General features: G+C 33.8%; 1 protein-coding gene across 1 annotated transcript; it reads right to left on the reverse strand.

Annotated features, from left to right (window-relative positions):
* Positions 1-20169, reverse strand: LOC132701899 (myrosinase 1-like). The gene is made up of 11 exons (XM_060670194.1): positions 20080-20169; positions 18725-18864; positions 15948-16038; positions 15785-15875; positions 9935-10137; positions 9752-9885; positions 9607-9704; positions 5695-5864; positions 5407-5635; positions 5218-5321; positions 1-157 (listed from the first exon to the last, which is right to left on the reverse strand). Exons 1-11 carry the CDS (start codon positions 20160-20162, stop codon positions 49-51), a joined length of 1452 nt encoding a protein of 483 aa, XP_060526177.1. The 5' UTR covers positions 20163-20169; the 3' UTR covers positions 1-48.
* Between the last annotated feature and the right edge of the window lie 394 nt (positions 20170-20563).

The following is a 20563-nucleotide window of genomic DNA, read 5'->3' on the forward strand; positions in this document are numbered from 1 at the left end:
TCAACAAAATGTTTATTTTCTGAACTGTTTCTTTTTTCTTTTTTGAAGTTATAGCTGTCTACTTGCCGTAACATTTTTGTACCAATAGGCAGCCTTTTTCCACGTTCGCGTCCTGTTTGGACTGCCAAAGTCCACCTGAATTAAGCCGAACTTCCTCCTAAAAATAACGCAATTTAGCACAACAACCTGTAGAAATTTAAACTTGTAACCCTCGTATCTCCGTTGTCCGTTATTTAACGTACTTGGATGATTTTTTCCGTTGAATCCAGTGGCGTAGTTTTGGTTTGTATTTCCACTTAGGGTTTATTAGTTATAAAGCAAACATATATTTTTTTAAATGGAACACCCAGTATATTAGTTTTGGATTAATTGGATATGATTTAAGTTTTTCAAAAATATGTATTATTTTACTTTACTAAACCCACTAAAAATAAGATACATCCAAGAAGTTGCTACTATACAAGAGACTCTTTACTTAATAATGGGATATAGTCAATATAATTTTTATTTTATAGAAATGTGTTTGGTTTATGTTAGAAAACATATTCACCTTTGCATCAATCAAACCTTCCAAAATATTTGAATGACCAATTAGTATAAGCAGCAAAATCGACTGCCCAAAGAATTAAAGAAATACAAATACCATCCAAGTTTAAAAGTGTTCAACATGGCAGTTGGAATTTGCAACAAATACGAATCAACGCTCCTTTTGCGGAGGCTTATAGGCTTAGTATGGTAAGACGAACGTTACCTTTCAAGTTCCGGAATGTTTAATCGCAATAAAAGGGGAAACTGGTCGACAGAAAACCACCATTTAATTTTTGAAAGGGCCCATCAAGGACGCTTTGGGGTTGAGGTATCGCGTTTAATTTTGGGACAACGAATAGCCTACCGAATTTATGAAGGTCATTTTACAGCACATAGATACCTAGGACGTTGAGAATATTCCCTTGGTATATTATCGGCAAGATGGTGCCCCAAATTTAACTCTGGAACTTTAAGATCATTTTTAGATGACACCTCCCCTTAAAAATCTAGAGTTATCAACGGAACTGTAAAATGGCCTGCAGGATCTCCGGATCTTTCAGTTTTAGATTTATTTTTATGGGGATATATACAAAATAAAGTATATATTATGCGCTTGTGAATCGGTCATCCCAAACAGAGCTTATGCCGCTCATTTAGCTCCGCCCCCCTCAAACAATACATACAAGATTCTTTGATTATAAAGTCAGAGACCCTTACTATGTTATATAATTAAAATTAAATCCTGTAATATACAGGGTGTCTCATTTAAGAAAATTGAGAAAAGTATCATTTTGCGAAATGTGGCCACACCGCGTATTTTAAGAAAATATTTTAAATTCGATAATTGCGTAAAGAAAAGCATTATTTTTGTAAAAATAATACATGGAAAAAAGTTTAAAAAGTTAATAGCAACCCAACAATGATGGTTTAAATATAACCCGAATTTTGCAGATGATCGCTAAATTTCGAAACGGTGCATCATATATATACATAGTTGAATTGGTCTTATCTTCCTAATTAAAAAAAAACGTAACTTTGTTTTACCACCCTGTATATAAAAAAGTGTCTATTAGAAAAAAATAAAGGCCATTTAAATAGAAACAACTTTGTATTTAATTTTTTTTGTAGCCCCCCTAGGTTTCGAGAGGTACAGACCCCTATGTACATGCCCTGCTTTGACAACATCGCACTCAGAAAGTGCAGAATTTACATCTTATACTAATATATGGAGTGAGTCGCAGAGTCCACATAAAACTTTACCTAAAAAAATCTGACTGGCTTAGTATGTTTGACAGATGTACCCTCCGCATCGCAACCTTTTTCTACCTGTATAACAAAGTTTGTTTTAGAATTGAATAACAAAATTTAACTTTACATTGCAAGGGGTTCTTGACTGTTCCTCAACATCGTAAAGAGAGTTTTAAAAAAATAGTTTTCATAGAATATAAGTTTTATTTTAAATAAGTTCAATATACTCGACTTTTCACATCTAGGAGAGGATACCGAATGGGAGAAAAAGAAATAAAAATAATATGCTACGCTGATGACGCAGTAATCATCTCGGCAAACGAAGATAACCTACAGAAGTTCCTATATAAATTCCAGAAATAAAAACAAAATCTCCTACAATATCTAAAGAACCGAGGAGATGCAAACTATCGATTTACGAACAGAGTGTAGAACATGTGATGCCCTTCAAATATCTAGGGACAAACATAACAAGATTGCTTTCGAAAAATCGTCGCTGGGCAGCGCAAGTTTGCAGCGCGTAGCGCGAAACAGCTTTTATTTTAAAAAGAAGGCGCTTCCCAGACCACTATGGAACTCTCGCAAAATCGATGTAATTTTATTGTGCATACACCCTGTATAAAGCGTTTTTTGCTAATCGCTGAAGTTCAAAGTCACAACAGACTTTGATAAATATAAAACATTGTACAAGTAATAACGATTTCCAATTATATTATTCCAAGTATCTCGCGCACCCTGTATGATAGACGTAACTTGAAACTCTCTCTCGGCACAATATTCCAGCACTGTTTAAACAAAATTATCTCATGTTTTATAGTTTTTCAATTACGTTTAATAATTTATCCACGAAAATGACAATTTTCAGGGTTTTTTTACCATATTCGCATATTTGCGAGTTTTGCGATCGAGAAAATGGTTTCCAATTTAAACACCAGTTTGGTTATAATTAGTGGAGCGCCGTAAGGCTTATACCTCGGAATCCAGGGTCAGTCAATAAATCTTTTTATAAACTTTGGCAATGTGTTTTTAATAACATATAGAAAAATGTTAAAAAAAATATTTTGTGCAATCTTAATTTTCTAATAATTATTATAGATAATTATTAATTTTTTTGAGTTTTCCTTAAGTTATATTAGTGTAAAATTAGATTTTAAAAAGAGGAACTATTACAAACTTCATCTTGGGTCTCAAGGGACTGCAGGTACAATGATCAGGGTGGGGAGGGGAATAGAGGGGGCAACAGCAGCTGTTGTTAGCTAACAGAAAGCTAAGAGATATTATAAAAGTCACAAGAGGAATACCAACACTGAAAACTGCTTCTGTGGAAAGAGGGGATGGACTTTCTCAGTATTTAAATACTTGCGAATTTGTCTACGTGCATTCAGTATGCAGACAAAAATATATCAATAAAGGATGTATTAATGCTTATTTAAAAAAAAAGAACACATCAACATGCTCTCCACCTAAAAAAAAAACTGCGAACGGCTACTTCTATTGACTTTGATTGGAAAAATAAGTGCTTTTTATGCGAAAAAGAAGCGAATGAAATGAAGGAAAGAAGAAAGTCCAAATCGGTAAGACAGCAAATCAGCTACGTAACTACTTCTGAGTTCAAGCAAACTATTTTAAATTTGATAAGCGAAGAGAAAAGCGAGTATTGTCGCAATATCCATAAAAGAATTGTAGGTGTGTTAGACCTAGTAGCTCAGGACGCTAAGTATCACGCGGATTGTTATATGCGTTTGAAAACTACCGTAAAACAGACCCAGAGGGATAAAAAAATGATGACTGCCAGTTTTCACTGGCAGAATTAAAAAGTATTGTGAGAATTGATCATATTCCTGATGATAAAATGATAAAAATGAGGTTAATGAACCATTATGAGGATAATATTGTATTCTCCAGTAAATTTGGATCTAATACAATCATTTGTTTTAAGAAACGACAAAATGAAATACGTCAGCTTTTTTTCAACGTGGCAAAAAGGTGTTTGAAAAAAATTTCGAAAAACGAACGGACTTGCAAAATGCTGCGACAGTTTTTAAAAATGAATGCAAAGACATCGATAAAATTTTTAAAGCTGGTGTTCATGCACTCTTGCTTTATACAACGCCCCCCAAAAAATAAAAGATCTTAATGCATTGAGATATAACTCTTTTTTGAAAGCAACTGCCAAAAATACCTCCGTTAAACTGCCGTCTTTACCACCCACTGCAGATGCCGCTTTCGAACACTTCAAAAGGGTATATTTACAAGTTCAAACATGGTTCGGAAAAGAAATTTTATCAGAAGAATGGGGTTGGAAAAACGAACGCGGAATATTGTTACCGCAAACAATGACGCAGCGACCAGCTCCAGAATCTTTACTAAAATTTATTTTTTGCGCATGCAAAACAGGATATGGAGCATCTTGTGGGTGCAGGAAAAGTGGATTGAACTGCACTGCAGCTTGCTTAGAATGCAATGGTGATAGCTGTACTAATCCTTTACCTACAATCTACATCAACGAAATCGACGACGACGACGTCAATAATGAACAATAATCGATATAGTTAAGGTTAAATTTTCTTTTGTAAATCATTTTTTTGCGAAAATCTAATAAATTAACATTGAATTTACTCTGCAAACATAATTTATTACATATTAAGATCTCTACTGTAAACATTTTTCCCCCTTGCGCCTTTCGTTTTTCAGTAAATTGTTTATAAAAATTGTTGTACTCGAGATCGGCCAATTTTTTTTTAAACATTTTTATTTGAGGTTTTAATAATGCAGTCAAACACTTGTTATACAGATTCATTGACTGGCCTTGGGTTCCGAGATTTTACCATTTTTATGCCTTACGGCGCTCCACTTAATATAATTTTAATAATCACCAGATATAACGTTATTTCGTATTAATAATTGTTATAATGGACTACAATAAGTTGAAAGTTATTACAAATCGTAGTTATTAATACGTAAAACAAATTTAAATAATTGAATTTTAGAGTATTGAATTTCTTGTATGATAATAATTGTCTACTTGGATATTGTTATTAAGAGATTAATCGTGGCCTACTGTTGAAAATAAAATAAAATACGAGAAAAAAATTGGCCTTAATTTTCAAAACAGCGTTTTACTAATATGTAGTTCTGAAAAGCTCATTGATTTCCAACTAATGTAAAAAAAAAACGAATAAAACGTTAGAGCAAGTAAAAAGCAAAAGCCACTGGATTCTACGTAAAAAAAACTATAAAAACGATTTTTAAACTCTTCAATAACTTAAAAGATAACGGACAAGAGGGGTATGATAATTGAATGATAATAAAACTCAAGACGTGAGAAATATCTCCGAGAACATCCGATTGCTCCCGAACCCGTGCGATAATATTCCGGAAATATTCGAATTGGGTATTTTACAGGAGAGAGACGTACGCTGTAGATCAACACAAACTTACGAATAAGTTCCCCACTCGAAATTGTCCATTAAACTCCAAGCGCTGTACCCTATGACGTTTACATAGTCTTCGTAGATGGCGTCCAATATGCTCGACAGGTAACCCTAAAATTCAATGTTTTTTGAGGAGGTGGGACGCCACCTATATAATTCGGCTTTGATTTTAGATAAACCTTTCCGCGTTATTAACCTGGATATATTGGATCCTGTCGTCATCTTCAAGTCCACCTCCGTTCTCCTTGCCGTTTTCCGTAATCATTATTTCACCGGGATTGTAACGATCGTTGATCCAATTGAGGAATTTTCGAATACCAGCGGGATCGTCGAAAACGTCAGTGACATTGACCCCGAGGTCGCTGTAGTAGCTCGCCTCACCAATTTCTTCATCCGGTATCCACGTGGTGTTCACCGTGCCATATCTGCAAAACTAAACCTTGACGAGTTTTGCTTCACTTCCCTTCAGCACGAATCATCTTACACGTTGAAGGAGTAGTAATCAGATGTCCCTTTGACGTAGGCGATCTCATCCTCCGTAAAGCTAGGCAGACGGGACCTAGCTAGACCTTCCTGTTGGCTCCTGTTGCCGATTCTGTCTTTAAGTATTTGGTGCCAGTCCCCGACGAAAATGGGATTCGCGAACCATCCTTCCTGCGGAACAAATATCAATATAGCAAGTGCCTACAGAACTGAAGAATATTCATATGGTTTACAATGGTCGTAAAAAGCGGACATTTGTTAACAACCAGATACCGATGAAGCCATAATTTGAACCCTGAATATTAACAGAAGGTGCAGTCATGATAAAAATTAAAACCAAAAGGAAGAAGGAAAGAAGAAAAAAGGACGAAGAGAAATACAAGTAAAAGTATTAGAACTGTTGGGGTTGGAGGTCGGGGTGTAGTGTTTCACTGGTCAAGTAATATTTGTTTCTTTATTCTGCTCTTCTTCTCTCTTCTTCTTTTTACGTTATGACGGGTCCTATGTTTTCATCAATGGCTTGCCAGGATTATTTCATAACATCTTATAGGTGGTCGTCCAGGAAGTCGTGTTGTGTATGGTTTCTTTTCCTTTTGCAATTTTTATTAATCGTTCATTTGATATTATATCAACATGGTCCCTCCATTCTCTTCTGCGACTCCCTTATTTCTTCATTTCTCTTTCGATCGAATAGTGTCTGTCCTGTTACTGATCTCAGGGTTCGCATTTCCGTTGTTCTCAAGAGCCGTTTTGTGGTTGTGTTCTGCGCTCTAGTTTCTATTGCGTACGTCATGTTCGGTCTTACGCAAGTTTAATATATTGTAACTTTACTTCTCGTACTTACATATTTATTTCGCCAAATTAAATCTTTTAGGTATACTGATATTAATGCTGCCCTTGTTGTTTGAGCTTTTACTTCATTCTTTAGGTTTCTATCACTTGTTACTTTCGAAAAATCGATGAAATCCACGGAGTGCATAAGATATATAAAAATGGCTGCGTTCAAGCTTTGGCGTCCATCTCTATTTTTTTACGATTTTCTACTGGTTTTTGGACGTTGCTATGAAATACGATAAGTGTCCGAAATTTGAAGCTATCGACATAACTATTAAAGTGGAGCGCAATTAAGTACCGCAAAGCATTTTTTTTTATTTTTGAATTTTTTTTTTTGGGTAATTTTGACTTCCAGAAAAACATGTTTTTCTCTATAACCATTCACCCGATCGGCAAAATTCTTTAACTGACAGACGCGGATAATCCAGTGCTACAACATTTATTTCAAGCATTTTGTCGATTATATACAGTTTTTTTTTAATTATAGACAAAAATCTAAAAGACTTTGAAAATTGTTCTTTTCCAGAGTAAATTATTAACCGCAAATCAAAAATCATAAAAAATATATCTAATGAGTTCAAACAGTGTCATAGGTCGCATCAAGAGCTAAAATTTTTGTATTTGCGGTTTTCGTCTATCACATACGCTGTTGGGGATATTTTTAAAAATTCATATTAAAATCACTATTTCTGTCAAGGCGCGAAGACGCATAACAGCATTTTACATGATTTTAGAAAAATCTTATTTGCTCGAAATCCATATACTATTTTAGAAAAATTCTTGGGCTAGAAAACGTGGAAGCTATTACCTCCATTTCAGAAAGTTTTTCAAATATGTACAGGGTGTGTCGATTATCGTAAAAAAAATTAAAAGACTCTGCAAATTGTTATTAGACGTAATCGAAAAGCGATAAAACATGGGATAATTTGTTTTAAACAGTCTCGGATATTGGGTCGAAAGAGAGTTAGAGTGTTTCAAGTTTCGTCTATCATACAGGGTGCGCGAGATACTTGGAATTATATATTCGGAAATCGTTATTACTTGTACAATTTTTTATATTTATCAAAGTTTGTTGTGACTTTGAAATTCAGCGATACGTGCAAGATGGTTTATACAGGGTGTATGCACAATAAAATTACGATTTTGCGAGACTTCCATAGTGGTCTGCGTCTATTATTTTTACGAAAATAATGCTTTTCTTTACGCAATTATCGAATTTAAAATATTTTCTTAAAGTACGCGGTGTGGCCACATTTCTCACAATGATACTTTTCTCAATTTTCTTAAATGAGGTACCCTGTATATTACACTATTTAATTTTAATTATGTAACATAGTAAAGGTCTCTGACTTTATAATTAAAGAATCTTGTAAATATGGGTTCTAAAATTCTAGATCACCAGATTGCGCACCATACTTTCACGGATCTTCGTCCCTGCTTGTTTACTTCCAAAACACAGACGCAGACGTTGTTAATATTGATTCACCGGTCCAAATTGAAATTGAAATATATTATGTAAACAATGCCTATCCATCATTAAATTGCAAAATTCGAGTCTTAAGTTGAAATCTGCATCTCCTTACTTTTGTACTTATGTGAGTTTCAATGGCTTATAACTGTCATTTTTTAAACATGTTTGAAGTCTTAGGTCTATATCTGAAGCGGCAAGGCGGGTAGAGGTCCCTGGAGTATTTTGAAAATGCAGAAGGATATCTAGCTGCATATTTTCATCCCTTCGGTTTCCACTTTTTTCGATAAAACGCTTCCATGGGAAAATTTGGCTCCATATCTCCTCCCTCATATACATTGTACAAAATAGACTCACTCAACAAAAATGCAAATCCGAGAAAAGACGTTTAAAATATTATAATACCTGTAATATTACCACAGCAGAGAACTACTATTGTTTTCAAAATTAATAATATCATCAATTTTGTGTTTGTGTCTTTCAACATATTTCATCATATTTTTTATATTATTCGATTATTGTTAATCTATATTATTAAAAATATGAATATTTTTTAAAATTTTCTTCGATTTAAGAAAATTATTTACAAGATTCTTAAATTATGAATGTAAAACAATTTATGTATTATTGTAAAATAATTGGCAATTAAGCAAAAACGGTTAGTCAGACACCCGTACTATGTTATATAATTGAAATTGGTATTAAAGTGGCTCTTCGAAAATCCAATAATATAGAGGGTGTTTCATTTAAGAAAATTGAGGAAAGTATCATTTGGCGAAACGTGGCATCACTGCGTATTTCAAGAGAATGTTTTAAATTTGATCAATGCCTAAAGAAAAGCATTACGTTCGTCAACTTAATAAGCAACCCAACAATGATGGTTTAAACATAACCGAAATTTTGAAGATGATCGCTAATACGTTTGAAACGGTGCATCACAAAATGTAACTTTGTTTTACCATCCTGTATATAAAAAATGACGACTAGGAAAATAAAAAAAGGGTCATTTTAATAGAAATAACTTTTGGATTTAAACTTTTTTGTAACCCCCGTTTCGAGACGAGGCACCTCTTAAACACACCCTGTACACACTAATACAATGATTCAGTTCTGATAGCATAACAGGTCAGAGCGGAAAATGTTACTCCTACGTTAATTCCCAGTATTATAAATTTGATAAAAAATGTAATTAATAACATACCAATTGAGAGCTGGAAAAATTCAGTACAGCACATTATAAAAGTTGAGGACTTTTACATTTTTATACAAAACAACACAAATCCTCATATAATTAATCTCAACGACGACTCTGATAGTGAAATAAAAATGTAATTATGTAAAGATTCCTAGCTATGAGCTTATTGTAGATATTTAATGTTATTGTTTTTCCTTGGTGTAATTTAATAAACAAAAAAAAAATTACGAAAACTTTTGAGAGTCCGTCCCTAATGATCTGTCCTTTAATATCTACCGGACTCGAGCTTTATTGACGTCGGCATAATTCCAACACCAGGTTGAGACAGACTATACTTATTATATCCGAGATTCGCATTTTTTTAATACGCAAATGGTGAAAACGCGGGAATAAGGAGCTGCTACTGTACCACAAACCCTGAATTGAAGAGCTCGTTCACTCGCTTCCTGATCAAATGCGCTGGACGGATCACTGGGGTCGTACCAGGGACCTTCCATGGCGATGCTAACCTTCCCTAAAATTTTACCCAGTATTTTCCGAAACTAATCGATATTGCCGTACCATTTTGGGTGGCTCTAAACTCCTCGTCGTAGATGTGGTACGCTCGAGCGTGAGCTTTCAGCAGTGTGTAGCTGCACCGATATATGCCATCGCCGATTACACCCAATGCGGGAGCAAACCCTTCCGAACCGTATCTAATTAAAGACTATTAAAGAAGATTCGGTTTTGTTTATCTAGTCGTACCCGTATAGGCATATTATCGAGGGTTCGTTGATGGTAAGCCAGTACTTGACGTACTGACCGAAAGTACTATACAGCAGTCTAGCGAAGTCGCCGAAATAATCAACTATAGCGTCGTTAAGGAAACCTCCGAGTTTGCTTATGTGCAATGGTTCGTCGTAATGGAAAATTGTGACCACCGGTTCTATGTTGTTCGATTTGAGGGCCTGTAAAAATTTTTCATTATGCTAAAGTTCTCGTTTTGTCACACAATTATCATCTCTAATTGTAACATGGAAACTTTTTGGATATATCTGATTTAGATCGAACTATAGCTCTTTGCTGATTTGAAGATGTGTAGATTTTAACGATTAAATAAAGAATAAATTATGAACTTTTATGCTTCAATTTCTTTCAGCGATAGGGAATCGAACTGGGATGTATAACTAACCGTACAGGGTGTTTTATAATTGAATTTCGATAATGAAGGGGGCGTTTTAAAAGAAAACTTCATATGAACATATTTCCTGAGCGTATTAACTTTTGAGATACAGGGCGGTAAAGTTTTCAAAAATAAAATATATTTTTTTAATATCTGTAATACCACTTTGCATCAACAAGGATTATTTAGTGTACCACTTTTTTTTTAATTTCACCAGATTTTGGTAGATTGGTAAACATTGATGGTACGCCAGTGATTCCTCTTAAAATAAAAATAATCGTTAATATGTCGTTAATCTGACATGAATGAATGCAAATATCATTTTTTTTAAGGAAATCAGTGGCGTGCCACTGACTGTCTATGAACAAATAGTATTTTGATTAATTAAATCGTCACGGCACTGGTCAAATCGAGAACTTTGTAAAAAATGAAATATCTGTCTAAAACAAAATAGGTAGTTTTTAGTTAGCAACTAGTATCCTCCAGAAAAACAAATTAGAAGACCGCTCTTTTCACTTTTTCAATTTTAATTAAATCCTAACAACAAGATAAATAATAAACGATTCTTATTTAAACATAAACACAACTTACTATTAATAATTTTTAACAAAATTGTGTGTTAATGTATTTATAACAACCTTCTTGAAAAAAAGTAGAACATAGAAACCATACAAGTTGTTGATAGTAATAATAATTCTCTGCGTGCTGTCATATTAATGATATCGTTATTGGCAATGGGAAGCCCACTAAGCCCGGTTATAGCCAACTTATTTATGGAACACTTTGAAGAAAAAGCGATCGAGACCTCAGAGTACAAGCCAGCAACGTGGTTCCGGTACGTGGATGACACCTTCGTGATTTGGAAACATGGTATGGACAAGCTCAACAACTTTCTGCAGCATCTCAACAGTCAGCATCCCAGCATCCAGTTTACTATGGAGACTGAAAATGACCAACAACTTGCATTCTTGGACGTACTAGTGAGGAAGCGAGGTAACAAGCTGGGCCACACAGTTTACAGAAAACCAACCCATACGGACAGATACCTGCATGCTCTATCCAACCATCACCCAAGTCAAAAGTATGGGGTTATCAGAACCCTGACAGAACGAGCCCGAAGGATTTGCGAACCGGAGAACCTCCAGATGGAACTTGAACACCTAAAAACTGCGTTCGAGGCAAATGGCTACAGTAAGAGGGAGATCGAGAGATCAATGAACTCAAGATCATCAAGATCACGGGATACCGAACAACGACCCTCCACCTCCCACGTATATCTGCAGTATATTCCGAGTGTCACCGACAGGATTGGCAGAGTATTGAAAAGACACGACATCAAAACAGTCTTTAAGCCTACAAAGAAGATCCAGCAGATCATCAGGTCAGCGAAGGACAAGAGGGGCTCACTTTCAGCTGCGGGAGTCTACCGCATTCCGTGTTCATGCGGAAAGGTCTACATCGGAACTACCAAGAGATCAATGGGAACGAGACTTAAGGAGCATAAAGCAAGCTGCAGGCTAGGACATACAGAGAAGTCTGCAGTGGCTGAACACGCACTGGGCAGCGGGGAACACAGGATACACTTTGAGAGCTGTAAGTTACTAGCATCGGTCAACGGCTATCACAACAGACTAGTCAGGGAAGCCATTGAGATTCAAAAACACCCACACAATTTCAACCGAAAGGAGGAGACCCTTAGACTCAACCAAATCTGGAACCCGATCCTTAGAAACGCCCGAGCAGTACCGATCGATATCCCGAGACCAACCGAAGCGGAACAAGCCCCGCCCTCCACCAATCGGCATAAATACAACCTGCGCAGGAGAAATCGTCAGTCTACGTCCAACATCGGAGATGGAAGGACCTCTGAAGAAGCTCGCCACTCGTGCTAGCGAAACGTTAGGAAGTAATTCCAATCGACGACGGCCTTTAAACCCGAATGAAGATAATAGCTTATCAACGGGCCGCGAAAGCCTTAACCAATTTATCATGATATCGTTATTGTTTTTAATTTTTTTAACCGAAATTAAATTTCTTTAGAAATGATCGAAGATTGTAAGAATAATTTTTATTTTAAGGGAAATCAGTGGAGTACCATCAATATCTGCCAAAATAGACAGTTGAAATTTCGTACGCCCGCCACTGGTATATTTTAAAACAATTATGGTACATCAACTAATGCCTTTTGATATACAGTATATATGTTCTAAGTTTCATCAAAATATTTAAAATAGTATTTCAGATATAAAAAAATATCTATTATTTTTCAAAACTTGACCACCCAGTATTTCAAAAGTTAAGACGTTTAGGACATATATCCATATGAAGTTTTCCTTTAAAAATGGAGTCAAATCGCCCCATTAATTATTCACATTCGATTAGAAAACACCCTATATGATAATGCTCCTATTGTACCTAGAGCAAAAGTTAAATTGGTAAAGTTTTAGTTGCTTTGATAACCGGATTCAGATTTGAAATCTTTCAAGTGGGACATGATTTATTTTAACATTTGCTTTAAATAATTAGTGGTATCCGTTATCAAGATGACTGTCACCTTCTTCAGAAGGATCTTCAAATTGGTAAAGATTTGGGAGTTTTATTTTACACTAAGCCTTCTTTTGTTGACCATATCAATCAAACTTGTAACAGTGCGTTGAAATTCATACTCCTGAATGCTAGAACTCTAGTTATGTTAGAGTATGGGGTCATTACAAGACAGCCTATTTTTAATATATATAACATTCAATTAGAAACTGTTCAAAGGAATTTTTTTTAAATATTTAGCTTTTAAGTGTGATGGTGTATTTCCACATAGATGTTTTCATCACAATTTCTCTTAAAGAGATTCAGAATAGCGGTATTAATTGATCGTAGGAACTATGCGTCAGTTAATTTTTTATTTAAATTATGCAGATCTTTTATAGACTGCTCTAAATGGTTACTTCTTGGTAAGAAGTCTACTCCTCAAAGCAACTGTGTTTGTAGTGAAATACATATCAATAATCTAAAACCGGCTCAGTTTCCTATAGCATTAAAAAATAGATTTTCACATTTCAGGTGGTTACTGTAGATTCGGTTTTGAGTTTTGTTTTTTGTTTTGTTTATATGGTTGCTTTTGGTTTTGTTGATTTTTAACATGTTGTTTATTGGTACGTTTTAATTTGCCCTGGCAACTACACTTAACGAATTAACTGTCTTGTCATTGAATGTTATATCTGTTAGACAAGGGAACTTATTATTATTATTGCAAAAACGCACTGAATTTTACAATGAGACATGAACGTATAGGATGACTTCTCGACAAGTCAGATGTTTTGTGCCAATTACCAACTGTGTGTTTTTTAAAAAGAAAAAGTTAAAAAAGTCTTCGTTAATTTAATTGATTTAATTAAATTAAATAATTAAATTAAATAATTAAATAATAATTAAATAAAATAAATAATTAAATAATTAAATAAATTCAATTAAATTAAATAAATACTACGCTTAAGAAGTTCCTGACGTGAATACTGTTTATTATTATTTGTGATTTTATTAACAGAAAACTACTATTTACTAACAACTAAATGTTCGAACGATTTAAAAAATGATAAAAAAGACATTTTTATATCTATTTAATTTTTTTTTTGCTTTGTCGAATTTACGCACATTACGATAGCACAGAAAGTGCTATCGTATTGAATTATTTTTTATTTCGCATCAATTAGATAGCAATGCAGAAAATTTCAAATGACTCGAGTATTGCAAAAATCAACAGTCGGGGATATTATAAAAAAGTATGGAGGGACCCGAAATAGATGGTGGTATTCTGGTCAAGATTTGTAAAACTAGCAGACGAAGCCTCTTACGACAAATTCAAGCCCAATGGAATCACGAGGCAAACTTAAATGTCTCCAGGGAATGTTGTAGGCAATGTATGCCTAAGTCGGGTTTGAGTTTTTATAAGGTAAGTTTACAATTTTTCCTGTTTCAATATAAAAATTATTGATATTCTATGATGTTAAAGGCAAAGGAAAAACCATTATTAACGTCTATTCAGAAGAAAAAACCTTTCGATTATGCAAAATCTAAAATATCCTGGACAACGGAAACGTGGAGTAACGTTACCTTCATCGACGAATCAAAATTTGATGTGTGTGTAGGCGGGAAAAAGGGTGATTCGTACAAAATCAGAAACCTTTCACAAAGATTGTCTAAAGCGCACGGTAAAATTTCCCCAAGGTTTTATGATATGGCGGTGTATGAGTGGTAAAGGGGTTGGCAACTACGAGTTCATTGATGGTACTGTAAATGCAGAAAAATACCAACACATTTTATCAAGAAATTTGATTCCATCAATAGAACGAACTTTTGGAAATGAAAATTTTATATTTCAACAAGACGGTGCGTGCTGTCATACTGCGAAAACAACGAAAAGTGGTTTGGAGACCACGATATGAAAGTTTTATCGTGGCCATCAAGTAGCCCCGACGTGAGTATTATTGAAACTTTATGGCATCGGATGAAAAAGACTTTGCGTAACAATCCTCAGCGTACAGTTCCAGCATTAAAGGCAAAAATCACCGAAATTTGAAACACTTTCACCCCCTATTAATGTAAGACGCATAAAAGGTGTTATTGCCGCGAAAGGTGATGTTACTTATTATTAATCTTCGATTTAAAGTAAAAGATTTAAATACGTCCGAATATTTATTTGTCAGCAAATTCGGTATGTTTTTGATATTTTGTTATGTAATTTATGTGAAATAAAAAAATAATTCATTACGATAGCACTTTTTGGTATAAAAATAAGTGCGTGATTTAATTTTTCAAAAAAAAACAATTTATAATAAGTATAAATATGTTTTCTTATTATTTCGTACATCGTACGAACAATTAGTTGTTAGGACTCGTATAAAAGACTTAAGACCCAACTTTACCAAGTGTGATATTATCTTTTCTGAACTTGTGAGACAAATCTGAATAGAAAATTTTATGCTTTTTCTAAAAATCGAAAAATCTTAAATGGCGACTATAAGAGAAACTTAAGGCGGGTTGCGACATAACAAAGGGCTATTGAGATTTGTCACACACGCTCTCTCGCTCGTCTTAAAACTCATTTTGACAGCTGTCAATTTAACCGATATTGCCAATCAAATATTAAAAATTTTCAAAATTTTAAAGTGATACCATCGATTTTGTACGAAAGTCACCAAAATAAAATAAAAATTGTAGTTTACTTAGGCAAATTATATATATAAATAATATCTGACTGATATCAGAATTCCCGAAAAATTAGAAAGAATTTCAGGAAATCAATTCAAAATTTCTGACTTATTTTTTATAAATTCTAACGTAAGTCAGATGTTCTGACTTATTTTCCATGAATTCAGCGTATTCCTCAAAAATTTGGCTACAAAGTTCGTCTAAAGTTCCTCCAAACTTATCATTACCTTTATTATGTTCATGTAATAGTCGATCCCTTTCTGATTGATATTTCCTAAAGTCCCATCGGGAAGTATCCTAGTCCACGATATTGAAAACCTAAAAAGTGTACAAATTTTTAAAATAACGTAGATTTGAGGACGTTGCATATTATTTGTCTATCTTAATTACCTGTAAAACTGTGCACCAAGATCTACGACATTCTGTATATCTTCTTCCCATTTGTGATAGGAATCGCAAGCCACATCTCCGGTCTCATTGCCTGAGGACACATTTTATAGATTAAAGTCCTCCAAGTATACTAAGAAAAGTAAATGAAATGTGAAATAAATAAAGCGACAGTAAACGTAAAATAAGAAACAGAAAATTGATGCGGAAAGTCGTCAGTTTCAAGAAAAATGAACTGCAGAGTTCTTTTTATTTTGCATAATGGTAAGCCTATTTGTTTGCCGTGAAGAAATCCGATATAAAGCATCCTACGCTGCACTCACTGACAGGATAAATAATAAAAGACAAAATCCAGAAGCTGAATGCAAATTTGGATAAACAGAACCATAAACAAAATAATGTTGTGAAATCGGCAATTTTTCTTTGTTTTATGTCCTGAAAAGAAAAATGAATTTCGAAAAATTGGTCTAGCAGAACTGTTGGCCAATGATATAAAAACAACATTGACTGACGCTCGTTTTCGCATAGCATTACACGAGAGCATTAATTTGTGTGAAATAGCTCAATTGCCTATATTTATTCGAGGTGTTGTTACTGAATTTCATCTGCCACAAGGAACCGCTACAGGGTAGGACATTTTTAATGAAGTTTATATGGTCAAAATTAATTTTTGTTTTTTTTTTTAAATAAAAAAGCCACTAAATTAAATGTGCAAAACGATGATTTTATAGTTCTTCATGTCATGAAATTCTCGCGCTAATGGGATATTTTAAGTATGGGATTTTTCTACATATTTTAGCTTTTCCAAGACAAATACATATTTTTAAACTTTAATATAAATAAGAAAGCTATTTATTTTTAAAAAGTAAAATTTCGTTAGCCGCAGGGAACATAATTTCAATAAAAAACATCACTTTATTTCAATAAGATACATAAAAGTGAAAACTAAACTAATATGGTACAACCAAGTCTAAAGAATCATTATAAATTGTTCCTGAATCCTCTTTACGGCTATGCCTATGGCTAATTACTCCCGAATTGAAATTAAATAGGATTTTTAATTTTATAATGGGTCTTGTAATAAAACTGAAAAGCTCATTACAAATATTCATTTATGAATGTTAATTTCAGAAGTAAAATTCACTATAAAAAGATCTTTAATATCATTAAAAAGAGAGGTACGGGGTTACCATTTTATAATGAGTAGTCGTGTTGCTTTATTTAACTGTTATTCTAATTCTAATAAATCAAAAACTTCAGGTGATAAAATGGACTTACTGCTTTAGGTAATTTTCTTAAACAGAAATAAAAGGGTCGAAATTTAAAAGCATTCGATGAAGATGTTAGAACACGAGAAATTTTTCTTTTATTTTCACGTTTACATAACTTAAGATTTTTATTTGAAAATGCTGCAGCTTGTTACGAAAGTTCCCCTATCGATAGACGTGCGTTTTCAATAACTTTAGATCCAGACAGGTAGGTAATACCACAGATAATTTTTTTAAAGGTTTTCTGTTTCTAAAACGTAATTCTGATATTTTATAGAGCTCAAAGCCTGTTTTTAGATATATACAAAAAAAGAGACGAAAATTGAAAAACGTCCCATACGAGGTGTGTTCAAAAAGTAAGGTGACTTTTCAGTTTCATCAAAAAGTTTTTATTTTTTAGTCAAAATTAATGTTGTCCCCTAGATATAATACCCTTGTGCCAATGTTTTTTCCAGAAGGATTTCTGGTAAGCACTTTTTGGTATAGCCTTGAATTCTGCCAGCAATTTTTTCTTTATCTCTTCAATGGCTCCAAACCTCTGTCCTTTCATGGGTTTCTTGAGTTTTGGGAACAGTCACAGGGGATCATATCCGGTGAATATGGTGACTGAGGCATGATTGTGGTTTTGTTTTTGGTCAAACAGTTAAGCACAAGCAATGATGAGTGAGCAAGTGCGTTACAGTGATGCAAAATGTACTAGAATTTTCATGCCCAAAACTTCAGTCACTTCTCTAATAGTGATTCGAAAATTTCACTTATAGCCATGTTCGTCATCGGCGTCTTCTCAGCCGTCTTGGAACAACTTGTACCATTTAAAAACATTTTTTTGTTCAAAGTAGATTTACTTTTTATTTTAATATAAATATAAAATTTTATGCAAATTCTTTGTTACATTTTTTTTCACACCAGAAAATTGCCGAGCCCACAAGACACGTCTAACGCTTCTGTCTTATAAAAAAAGTGTACCTGGAAATTAGCTGAAACTGTGAACATATTTTAGAGACATCCGCCCAATTACAAAAGTCGCCTTACTTTTTGAACACACCTCGTATCTCGGCTGGTAGTGAAGATATCCCCATTAACCATCAAACATTTCTCAAAAATCTCTTGACATGTAAGTCGATTTTGCTTTATCTAGTTCAGAAATATTTTTTTCCTGTGAACACAGTCCGAAAATTCGCAAAGAGATTGATTTCGTACGTTTGGTAGGACTTATAGCTGCAAACAGTTCTTTTAAATTATAAGAGTTGACAAATTAAAACATCCGGCAGGTTTGACAGTGGATATTTTGGAAAATTCTCCACGTCTTTGTATCAGTGAAACTAATCTAAAAATAGAACGATAAGTTTCACAAATTCTAACCTTAGTTTGTAATAATAATGTTGTGCCTATTTTTTTTTTCATTTCGTTTTGTTATTTTAATTAATTGTATTATAATAACAATGTCGTAGCATTTAATGTCTGACATTTATCGAAAAAAATAATGAACACTAATTTCAAGAATTTATTCACCTTGAGTGTGGTAGAAAAAATCAAAAACGTTTTCCCCTTTGCCGTCTTCATTCCATGCCCCTTCGATTTGGTATGCCGACGTTGCCACGCCTAACATAAAATCGGGGGGAAAGGCTCTTGTATCGAGCAATGCTTGAGACCTAAAAATAGTTATGTCAAACTAGATTTTCAATACTTAAAAAATAGATAAAAAAATGAGGCTATTAATGATAGTAATTTCCATTGACAAGACCATGAGTCAACTATTTCAACGAAACTTATATATCTCTTTAACGGTAAGTCCTGCGGGACCGCTATTGGCACAGAAATGATCAGCGTCGAAAGAAACTTTTTTTTCTGTTCTCAGTTCTCCGTTCTCTGTTCTCCGTTTCTCTGTAGATGGGGAATTAATTGGCTTTTGAACGGTTTGCCACAGGGCCTTCAGAGTTCTGTCCTTTTAAGCAGTATAGGAGACACATAAGTGATGATCAGATTCCGGTGTGCATCTTTTTTTTTTAGATTTTCGACTGTTTTTTGACCTTTGCTATGAAACACGATAAGTGTCAGAAATTTGAAGCTATCGACTTGAAACTTGGGAAAGATATGGAACTTGGTTCTCCAATGAAACCTATTGAAACTGAGGGGGTCGGGAAGTATTTAAAAACAATTAAAAATGTCATTTAGAGAGGTCTAAGAAAAAAATCATTTTTGGAAAAAATTCTTTAACAAAAAATACAGAAAGTTTAGTTTCACAAATTATTATTTTTGATAATTTTCCAAATATATACAGGGCGTTTTTATGGGTAAAACTATAAATCATACGATAATTTGGTTAAAACACTATTATATACTGAAGCGAGAGAGAGTATCAGGTTTCGTCTATCATACAGGGTGAGCGAGATATTTTGAAAAATATCATTGGAAATTGATTTTGGAATCAATTTTTTTATATTTATCAAAGTTTGCCTTGACATTGATGTTTTGGTGAGACGTGAAAGACACTTTATATATGCGTGCACAATAAAAAAACAATGTGGCCCTCTAGGACGAAAAGCCTTTAAAATATAAAACTAGGTAGTGATTGTGTAGTACGGAGCAGACGCTTCGCACAGCGACGAGATTTCGAAAGCAATCTTGTTAATTATTAACAAAGTACTGTTCCAGTTGGTATCTAATAGGAGCGACAGTTTTCTGACATGCTTAGATGTTCACCTCAAAATCCAATATTAAGCCAAACCAATTTGTCTAGTATCCAAAAACATGCGATATTATTTTATGTGTTATCCTCAATTATATGCAAAGTATTATAGGTACTACTCTTAATTACCTAGGTGTCGTAAAGAAGAGATTTGAGAAGAAATAATATGTATCCTTACCCCGCGATGAAGCAAAGCAGCAACACTTGTAACGCTGTCATTTTGTATCTAAACGATACTAAAAAACATGCATCACATTTCATACTTTTGTTGTTATCATTCAAAATAGCCAGTGTTATTGCTAGACACTTGAGATAGATTAGGTAAAAACACACGATTGTGGAAAAATGTTAAGTGATTTGATTATATTTTGGTCGATATTTATTTAAATGTATCTAATCAACAGCAAATATGCCTTCTGCAATGTGATTGATTGAGAGTCTAATTCGTCATTACATAGAACCTTTACATTTGATGTTATAAATGCAGATTCCATGAACCAAATTATTTCATGAAGTATTTAAATGGCACAATCCACTTGAAGAGATCTGCATAAGAATTTTTTTTATCATTTATAGCTGTATGAATTTACTTTCTTACATTTTGCACCTTTAGCCGAATATCAGAAGTATGAAAAGGTTAAGTACCAAAAAAGCAAATATCT

Source organism: Cylas formicarius, unplaced genomic scaffold (assembly GCF_029955315.1).
Source record: "Cylas formicarius isolate icCylForm1 unplaced genomic scaffold, icCylForm1.1 PGA_scaffold_10__41_contigs__length_53128322, whole genome shotgun sequence".
NCBI classification, from domain to species: domain Eukaryota; kingdom Metazoa; phylum Arthropoda; class Insecta; order Coleoptera; family Brentidae; genus Cylas; species Cylas formicarius.